Below are 10,531 nucleotides of genomic sequence, written 5' to 3'. Positions count from 1 at the left end.
AAAATAAAAAATATTCCCAAATTTAGATTAGAAGGCTTTGGGAAAATATGATACAGATACATTCATAACCAGTTCCTCCAAACTGAAATTTTTCTTATATGTCAGTGATAGCTCTATTTTATACAACAGAAGCCTTCTTATTTGAACTTGGTGGGTCACATGAAAAGTCAATTAAAGAAGGAAATTGTAAAAATGGATAATATGCACTGCAACATTATTATTTGAAGTAAAAACATTTAACATATTCGTTAATTTCCCAACTTCTGATATAAAGCTAAGGGTTTGTCTTCACTATATTTCTGAGTATGAGCTCACTTAGAATTCTATCTTCTAATATTCACATAAATAGGGTAGTCTATGATTTCCAGCTTTTGTGTCTCTAGAATGGAGTGAAAGTTTAAAGCCACTTGCAAAGACTGAATATGGACAACTTTTAGATTTTTGTAATATTTATTTTTTAAGTATTTGACATTTGTTTTGAGACTTTATCTGACAATAAGTTTCTATTGATTCACCTTCATTTAGCTTTTACAAAGCATTCAGCTTTGTTTTCATAAAATTTCATTATCTCTTTGTATTTATATTTCATCAGTTTGCTTTATGATTAATAACTTCTTGTGTGATTAATAAGAGGAATAGTTAACATACACGTGTAGGTTTGGTTTGGTTTCCTTTGCTGCCTCCTAGGTACCCCGAACCTTAGAATAATGCCTGACACATTCTAGGTATTCAATAAATATTTATTAAACAAGTGAATGAATGGTACAGAACTTACTCTTCCTAAATGTATCACAGAACAGGTGGGGGCAGAAGTTCCAGTGATATGCTAGAGGGAGGCTGCCAACCTAGTGCATCCCCAGCTGTGGGCATCAGTCACCGTGTTCTACAAAAAGAACAGAGAACTGGTTACTATAGCCAGTCTGTTAGAGATGATCGCTGGCTAAGAGTGCTTCTTCTGTACTTTGATTAAACATCTAGCGTAGCAAAAACTCTCTCTTTGTATAACACTGAGCGCTCCCTCTAACTTTCCTTTAGGAATATTCTCTATTCCTCCATGTTAACCTGTAACTAACTTAACTCCCTGCTGTCCAGAGAAGGTCTGGGAAACATGTGAAGCTCCTTCTGTGGGGCCAAGCTCCTGAAGAGTGACTAGGAACATGTCTTCACTGCAGTGTTCCTTAGCACATTTGGAATCAATTAAATATTTAAATACAGGTTCTCTCAGATCTCAGGCCAGGCCCAGCAGGTTTGTGAGAGAGGGAGCTGAAAGCAGATAACTGCTATTCTTCACTCCAGAATCTGGAGCTGCAGAGAGATTTGAAAAATACACTCTCTCCACTTCCTGGGTCTGAAAGCAAACAGTCAAATGAGATGAGAATGATTAAGAGAAACAACATGAGCCTTATTAAGAAAACGGGAGTAACAGTGTACTTGGGAGCTGCTGCCTTACACCGTGTCTTAAAAACAAATAGAATATATTTGGCTGCTGCATAAGTACAACAGTATGGCCTGAGTGATCCAAGAATGTTTTTATATTTTTTAAGGATTGTCAAAAAAACAATATGTAGCAGAAAAATAATATATACCTGTGGCTTAATAACCTTAAGTATTTACAATCTAGCCTTTTATAAAAATTGTTTTAAATTATGTTTTAAATTTATTTATGTTGACTGTGCTTAGTCTTTGTTGCAGCTTGGTCTTCTCTAGTTGCTGTGTGTGGGCTGAGCTGCGGTATGTGGGCTCTTAATTCCCCAAACGAGGATCAAACCCAGGACCCCTGCATTAGGAGTGCGGAATCTTATCCATTGGACCACCAGGGATGTACCCAATCTAGCATTTAAAAAAAAAGTTTGCTGAATCTTGATTTAGACTTTTTTTTTCTCCCATTATGTGTACTCAACTAATTACTATTAATAGTATGGGGACAACAGAGGATGAAATGGTTGGATGGTATCACCGACTTGATGGACATGAGTTTGAACAAGCTTCAGGAGTTGGTGAACAGGGAAGCCTGGAGAGCTGCAGTCCACGGGGTCGCAAAGAGTCAGACCCAACTGAGCGACTGAACTGAACTGATTAACAGCACAGTGATAAGGCACGTTGGGATGAGTAAATGAACACGTGGCAGGCATTTTGTTAAACTCTTTACTCTGTTGGTTTCTTCACTGAACAATCCTCCAAAATAGGCATTCATGTCTCAATGACAGAGCCAAGAAAACAAAAGCTCAGAGAGGTTACGTAACTTGGCAAGGTCACAGAGTTGTTCATTAAACCCAGTGTGGTGGTATATTTAAGTAGTGGGGTCATTGTCCTAACTAAATACTACTTAGAATCCCACTATATAAAATAGTTACTCTGAGCAAAGTTGAGGCAGAAGACCCAGAAGTCTCACCATTTCAGAATAACCTGTTTGAAATAGACATCAACATTTCAAAAGATTAAGTCAATAACCAATGGGTTTCCAAATCAATTATTCCATTGTATGGCATGTTACATGCTTATCTCAACAATAGTTTGCTAAGGGTAAGAGTATCATAGTAACAAAACTGCCTTTTTCTTTTTTTCTTGTCCAGTGAAATAGAAGTAAGTCAACAGAAAGGGGAAAGGAAAGCAAAAGGTTTAAATACTCTTCAAAATCTAACTACTTCTACTATAGTGATTAGGGTTCGAGTCCACTGAACACCATGTGGGAAGGACATCTTCCAAATGGCAGCTTATTTGACCTAAGAGTTGGTGTTTCCAGACAAGTTTCTAGTTTTCCATGATAAGTTAATATATCCAATTTTATTATAGTGCCACAAATAAGAACTCTGAAAGGCTCAACTCTTACAAAAAAGTCCAAATCCCCTGAAAAGCATCAGGTATCAAAATACAGCCAGAAAAGACGGTATTAAATGAAAAAAAAAAAAAGAAGTTTCCTTTTTAATGAAGTCAAGGTGTAGGACAGATTTATTAGCTTCCATTTTTCCAGGTTGCATTCTGATGTATTTCCTGCCTGTATTTCTAAATTCAGCAGGTCTTCTTTAGGATTATTTTTTTTAAATACATTTCAAAGAACATGATGCAGCTATAATGACTACACCTGCACAGACACACCTGTGATGATACAAAACACTCAGTGCTTCTCATATTCACAACCCAGTACCCTAAGAGGAAACAGACCTTTTATACCATCTGCCAAGATGCTGCCTTTCTTAAAAAGAACTGATACCGGTAACCAGATATTACAGTCAGGACTGCTTCTGGTCAAAATGGTCATTAAATTCTGTGTAGTTCAGTCTATTCTTTACTGTCATAATTCACTTTTCCAATATTATGAGTTGGTTAAAAGATAGTTAAAATTATTTTTGATGCCTATAATATTCCTAATTTTAATACTTATTTATTCATACATAATTCATTATTCAATATGTACTGTGTATCAGGTACAATACTTGGTTCTTGAGGAAATTAATCTAGTAAGAACATATTTCCTTGGATAATTCCTATCCCAACTGCCTAATTGGAGTTATGAGCAAATAATTAGTGTGCTAAATTGCTTGTTAAATTTCAAGTACTCAATAAGCTCACGTGTCTAGAGTCTGTCATATTGGACAGTGCAGACAGAATTATTTCTGTCACTCAGAAAATCCTACTGGACAGCACTGAGTGAAGAGTACAAGGTAAGCCTGCGGCCAGTTCAGGGAGAGTCTCCAAAGTATATTAAAAAGTTTAACTGGAAATTGCTTCTAAACGACTAAATTCCACAAATTTCTTTGAGAACTCCATTCTCAAAGCATTGCTATAATCTGGTTTACCCATGCAGCTTCTATATTTGAATAATACTTCAAATTTTAGAAATAATACTTCAAATTTTAATATTTTAGAAATATTACTTCTTAAAGCAGTGTGAAAATGTGTAGGAAGAAAATACACTGGGCATACCATTGGTAGAGGCTAATGATACGATAAAGGACTAAATTCAGTGAAGCTTCTAAAGAAACATACAATTAAGAATCTGTATCAATAAATTTATTCCAAGTAAGAATTGTGCATTCACACCAGGCATATTTCGCCACAAAAGCCAGTATCATCATTAAGATATTTAGCACTAAATATACCATAAAACTCACAGGTATGTGAAAAACTTCTCAAAGTATCTATTTCAAGTCATTAAATTCTTTAATATTTGTAATCCATGCATAAACATATCACTGATAATTATTGATATGCTTATTATACATATTTAAAACATCTTTTGGGAAATTTTATGCTCTCCAAATAATAACCTCTTAGTAACTTAAAAATACCTCTATGAACCTCTTAGCAGTACTATTGTAAAACCAAAATTGTATTTTCAAGCAGCAAGGATCCAAGACACACCATTCCTGATTAAAGAGAGGGCTGACATCTGGTTTTCCAAATAGCTCTCATCCATTCCTTGTCCCTATTTTAATATGCCAACCATTACTTCACTGATATCCCAAAGTTTTCTCGCCACAGACTCATCCATAGCTTTGGGCAACAGTTCTTCCTCTTTACAGTCCCCAAAGTACTTGCCTGAAACACCTTCCACCTCAGGTGAAGAGGCCAAATACACTGCAGTCTGGGCCCCCTCTTCTGGAGTTTTGAAGAAAGCCCATGACACTAAATTGAAAAGTGGTCTGACTAACAGTGGGATGTGTATGTGCCTCCCGAGGTTAGTCCGCACTATGCCAGGGTGTAACACATTCACAGTGACGCTGGTGCCTTCCAAGCGGCGGGCGAGTTCTCTGGTAAAAAGAATGTTCGCCAGTTTGCTCCGACTGTAACAGAAACTTTTATTATAGCTCTGTTCACTGTTCAAGTCTTCAAAGTTGATGTCTCCGTATTTGTAAAGTTTAGAGGAAACGACCACAATTCTGCTGGGAGCTGAACTTTTGAGGAGTCCCAGGAGAAGGTTGGTGAGTAGGAAGTGTCCCAGATGGTTCACGCCAAACTGCATCTCAAATCCATCTTCAGTCTTCATATAAGGGCACTGGAAGACTCCAGCGTTATTGATCAAAACATCCAGTCTAGGCTCTTCCTTCAAATGGCAAAAAGAGAATGGCAGAATTAGGAAGACAGGCCTTCAATGTGCCTAAAACGAAATTTTAAAAAAACAATTCCCACTAACTACTAAAATTCTAAAAAATGCCTCTATGAATTTTTAACAACCGAGAGAAAAAAAGACGATGACAACTTGAACATGTACGAGGCGCCTGACCTGTGCTTTTCACGTTATCATCATCTACTCTTAACAACTCTATAAGCAAACTGAAGCACTAAAGTTAGGTGATCTATCCAGTATCACAGGGCTCCTCAGTGGCAAACAAAAATCTGAAGGTGAGATTGACACCAATGGCCCTATTCTTAATTGGTAAGCTAGACTGATTTTCTAATTGAGATTTTTAAACCAAAGCAAGACAACCAATGTGAGCTCGAAAGTGGACCTACAGCAGAAGACAGGTCAGCACTGTTCACTCCCAGGGGTAAGTGAGGATTGCTTTACTCTGGTTTTCTAAAAGTAAAAGGCACCATGCAGATAGAGCACCTTCAAGTTGTTTCCTTACAACTGGGCCAAGCAGTAGAGAGCATCAGGGATACAAATTAAGACTGGAGAGAACGTCATGAATAAATCAAAGAAACATTAAGACAAAAATTATATTTATACAAGTATACAAATATCAGAAACACCACCATTAATCAGATATACCAAGTCTCACAAAAACAGCAAAGGAGACTAACAGGAGGTAGGCCCCAAAAGCACCTTTGACCTCTATTACGATTTTAGAATTCACAGTTCTTTTTTCCTATATGAAAGGCTTTCAAGCTTCAAAGGGCCCCCAGCTTCGGAGATCTATACAGTTAAAGTTCTATAGTTTGATCATATCCTTTTGCATCCCTCCAGATTAAAGTCCTAAAATTTAGACTGTCCTAAAAGGGAAATCTTTTAATTCCTTACTTAATGTAAGGTGGCTTTCCCTCATCCTTTCCTGGTTCCTCTGTCTCTTTTGATAGGCAGAGGGGGAAAAAAAAAGAAACATACAACGTGTTCCAGGTGTAAAGACACAGCGATGACCCACAATTATATAAATCTGAGGTCAAATTTCAAATATTACTGGTCCTTTTGCCAAACATAAGTGAAAAAAAAAATGTGTTAAATTTCACAACTGTTATCAGAGCCTACCTGTCAGAGGATTAACTATTTCTCATTCTGTCTGTCTCAGCACCTTTTGCTTTTCCAATAGTCAACTTCAAAAAGAAGGCAAAAGTTCACCCGTGGGGGAAAGAAAGGAGTGTTCTTTTCAGTAATCCTTTGGAAGAGTTTCCTATATTAATCATTTCTGAGCCATCATTCTTTGCTGGGCTTGTGTATTTTAAGACTTTATCATTTACTGTTTTTTAAGTTCTAGAAGATAAATGAGATAAATACCAAGAATACCAACTTGTGGGAAATTTACACTTCCTTTTTTTGAATTCTGATTACAGTCACTGAACTACTGAACTTCAGAGCCAGAAAGGAACTTAATACATACTTAGCAGGAAGGACAACAACTTTGTTATCTGTTTATCTCCTTAACTTTTAATTGGTTCTGTCAAGTGCCTTTACTTTTCAAAGTAATAAAAAACCACAGTATCAAGGAATAAGTATACACTGCTGCCCCATCTACACCTTTAATGAATAGGAAGGTCCACTTTTGATCCTTCCAACATCTCTTATAAACTATTACTTCTTATTTTCTAAACCTGTTTTACTTGATAATGAAATACTAGTCCTAAAAACAAAATGAAACAAACCTCTTTAGATCTGTAACAGCTTCCCAACTGTGCATTAAGGAACTCTAAGAGTCACAAGGAACTCTCAGGATGATCCGGAGTGTTTTAAATTTCAAGGCAAACAAAACAACATATTGCTCAACATCTCAAAAACTAGTCTCCAAGTGGCACACAGCTTCAACATTTTATATTGAATATATTCAACATAATATATTCTATATTTCTTCTGATGAAGTCCTATCTTTGCAAAGGTGAGTGTTTAGCAGTTGTTGTAAGAAATCCAAGTATGATGTTAAAAATCAGCAGAGAACAGAAATGAGGGTGGTAAAGTCCAATCTGATTCCAACAAGCTGGTACAGTGAACAGATGCACATTTCCCAATAGTATACTGATGGTTATGATAATTATGGTTATTAAAAAATGAAATATCTTTTATTTCAGCTATGTGTATCTTTTTTTTCAAACAGCTATTGTTATAGAAATAATTAATAGGTTGTTTGGACCTAGTTACTTAATGAATAAACTAGGTATTTGTTTTGACCCAAGGGCATCATGAAAAAATTAGAACTGTATGGAGCTTCTGTTTTAGACCCAGGAGACTTCTTTTCATATGGGCTCTTTTTTTTTTATGCCAGCTAATTCTAGACATCACTCTTCTGAAGACCTCTGGCAAGTCACCTCTGCAGGAAACCCTTCTATCACAAATTCAGCAGAGGACATCCATTTCAGTGTATTATTTACTATCTAAATAAAGAAATCCTCTACCTCACTGGCACACAGCAGAAGTACAGGGGTTAAAAGCAAGGGCTTTAGAGAGATCCTGGGCCAATTACTTAGCCTACCTATGCCTTAGTAGCCTTAGGATGCAAAATGGGGATAGTAATGCCGACTTCACAGGGTTACAGTGAGGACCAGATGACAACAGCAGCCAAAGTCACTTTAATTTCATTAAAAATTAGAAGCATATATATATATATATCTGAAATGCTTAGAACAGCTCCTGGCACACAGGCATTTTCAATAAATACTAGGTATGATATTTTTATTTCGGTCCCTATTTAGAGCACATGACCACTGGCATTCCAAGCTCCAGTCTATTTGAAAATTAGGCCAGAGTCCCCGCTAAGGATACTACTCAAGAATTCACTGGTGGCAGAGAGCAACTTCCTACTGCAGCAGGGAAAAATTAAAAAAAAAAAAAAAAAAAAAAGACTTGCTTCAAGGTCCCTGGCGAGCAACCTCCCCTATCTGCTCTCAGGCTCTTTGAGAGATGGCTTAGTGCAGAAGAGTCACTTGGGACACAGGAAAAAAAACAATCAGAGAACTGGCGTGTCTCCTCCTGGGCTGTCCTCATATGGCAAGAGGAAACGTTCAGAAATTCGCTTATTTTCCTCTTGGGTCCACTTTTTCCCCCCAACATTTTTGGAAGACAAAAGACTGCCCTACCAATTTTTCCAGCTTTCAATTCCCCAGCTGCCTCCATCACTCGATCATTTCTACTCCTGGCCTCGGTCATTCCCAAGGTCACACCCCCTCGACTGTGGGCGGTCCTTTCCTCGTTCAACCCATGGCCCTCCAGGGCCCGCCCTGTCCGCCGAGACCCCCCACAATGGCCGGTCGCGGATCTCTAGCAGGTGCCCCGAGCCCCACACCTGGAGCATCTCCTGACAGAAGGAGCGCACGGAGCTCAGCGAGGAAAGGTCCAACTCCTTGACGACGAGCTCGCCGGCACCGCCGGAGGTGGGCCCCGAGTCGGGGCCTCCCGTCGGCCAGACCTCGCGGCGGAGCTGACCCGCCGCCTCCTCGGCGCGCTTGCGGTCCCGGCAGCCCATGATCACTCGAGCCCCTAGGCGCAACAGCTCGGCCGCTGTGGCGCGGCCCAGGCCGCTGTTCGCCCCCGTGATCAGCACGGTCTTCCCGCGCATGAGGCCGGAGTCCCCGCCTTGGTGCAGCCGCTGGACGCTGGACCCCACAAACCGCCGGGCAGCTAGCCACAGGATCCCACCTAGTGCAGCCAGTAACGCTGCCGCGGTACCCACTGCCATAGCCGCCCGGGCCGAGGGCCCACCGGCCCTTGCGCGGGACTTCCGGGGTCGCGGCTTGCCGGGTCCAAAGCCGGCCACCTGTACGCACAGGACACTGGGCACGCGGCTCGTCGTCTCCTGAAGGCAGCGTGGGGCATGCTGGGACTTGTAGTCTCCTTTCCGAGGACACCTGATTAGCTAAGAGTGTCCGGCGTTTGTGGTGCCTCGGTGGAATGGGCTCCCATCGCTAGAGGAGGGTGACCGCAGGTCCTTAGATTTTCACGCTCCTGAGGTCACTGCCCACGGAAATCCCAGAGTGGTGGTGGCCTTGCCTGTGGGAATGCCTAATGACTACTTTGAACTTACGAATCTCTTTATAGGCTGCTTTACAAATCCCGCAATTCAGAGCTAGTTTACTGTGTTTTCCGTTTAGATCACCTGGGACTTGTTAACCCTCAGTTCAGTTTACCTTCATTCTCTGAAGGATGGTCCCTGTGGAACTGAAGTCTGAGGAAACGCTCCTCCCCACACATCCCCCACCCCCATAGCTGATGCTAAGAACTTAAGCAGCATAAATCAGAATAGATCTGCGGTTTTCATCGGAATCACCCGCAGGACAAGTAAAAACAGGAATTTCAGGGTCCAGGCACTAGCGTTTCGAATTCATTAGAAGCCAAGATGGAACCTGAGACTTTGCATTTCTAACAGGTTCCCAGGTGATTCTGATGCGGCTGATCTGGCGACCACGATCTGGGAACGGAAGACTATTGTAGCATTGATCACTGTATAAAAAGTCATCCTCAGATGGTCTAATGGGACACTGTGAGAGATACACTGTGGAAAGCTTGGACTTACTGTACATATAGACTTACAAACAGGCTCATCCACAAGTGTCTTCTTTCCTGTTTGCAGAGGATATTAAATGTAACAAGGAAGTGAAAGTGTTTTTTACATTGTAAAATGCTTCAGAAATGAGGGAGGTGGGGGTGGCTATTGCCACAGAGATACATCTTTAAGCTGCAAACTTCAAACTTTAGGCCAAGTTACTCTTAAGCTGGAATACATTTATCTACTCACGCATCTAGTGTGTGCCAGGCCCAGTGCCCTGTGAGAGTCACAAGGAAATAGGGTACTATTTCTGCCCTCAGGATGCCTACTGTCTGGTACAGAGACCTCCCTGCTTGCTTCCATTCTAAAATCTTCAGGACAAAAGAAGAGACACACAACTTTTATAATTTGAACTACACTCCACAGATGATTTTGATAATCCTTCCTCCACTTCCTTATATTTGGGAAGGATATAAAATGCAACCAAAGGCATTATATTAATACAAAGAGCAAATGGGTAGGATGCCAGAAGGTAGTTTCTTATGAGTGCTGAGAATGGAGCTCAGAGATGGGACGAGCACCGGGAAAAACAGTCTTGAAAGGGAAGCCTTTATTCCACCCTACCTGTAACTTGAAGCTGCCTCTCCAACTCACTGAGCCAGGAGCACATGTTTCCTCTCTCTCTTCCTTTCTCTCCTTCCACATCTTCCCGTCCTTCAAAGCCCACCTTCATTTCCTGACAACTTCCAGCCCATATAGATCTCTGCTTCAACCTCATGCGTGATCCTCAGTTGGCACTGAAGACTTAACCCTCTGGTGTTGGGTATTTGAACTTATACATTTGATTTCTTCTAAGGGATTGTTAAATAGGATGGGATGGGATAATATCTGAGTCTGTCTTG

General features: G+C 40.3%; 1 protein-coding gene across 1 annotated transcript; it reads right to left on the bottom strand.

Moving 5' to 3' along the window:
- LOC102185579 (retinol dehydrogenase 14) lies at positions 2,920–8,947 on the bottom strand. The gene is made up of 2 exons (XM_018055607.1): positions 8,430–8,947; positions 2,920–5,044 (listed from the first exon to the last, which is right to left on the bottom strand). The coding sequence occupies exons 1-2, from the start codon at positions 8,820–8,822 to the stop codon at positions 4,427–4,429; spliced, it is 1,011 nt and encodes a 336-aa protein (XP_017911096.1). The 5' UTR covers positions 8,823–8,947; the 3' UTR covers positions 2,920–4,426.

Source organism: Capra hircus, chromosome 11 (assembly GCF_001704415.2).
Source record: "Capra hircus breed San Clemente chromosome 11, ASM170441v1, whole genome shotgun sequence".
NCBI lineage: Eukaryota > Metazoa > Chordata > Mammalia > Artiodactyla > Bovidae > Capra > Capra hircus.
Note: the sequence above shows the minus strand (reverse complement) of the source record. Positions and strands in the feature narration are given on the sequence as shown.

Excerpts from the sequence above, each read along its gene's own strand:
- LOC102185579 (XM_018055607.1), bottom strand. The coding sequence starts at position 8,822 with ATGGCAGTGGGTACCGCGGCAGCGTTACTGGCTGCACTAGGTGGGATC. Across the intron at positions 5,045-8,429 it reads TCTGTCAGGAGATGCTCCAG|GAAGAGCCTAGACTGGATGT; the intron begins GTGTGGGGCTCG and ends TGCCATTTGAAG.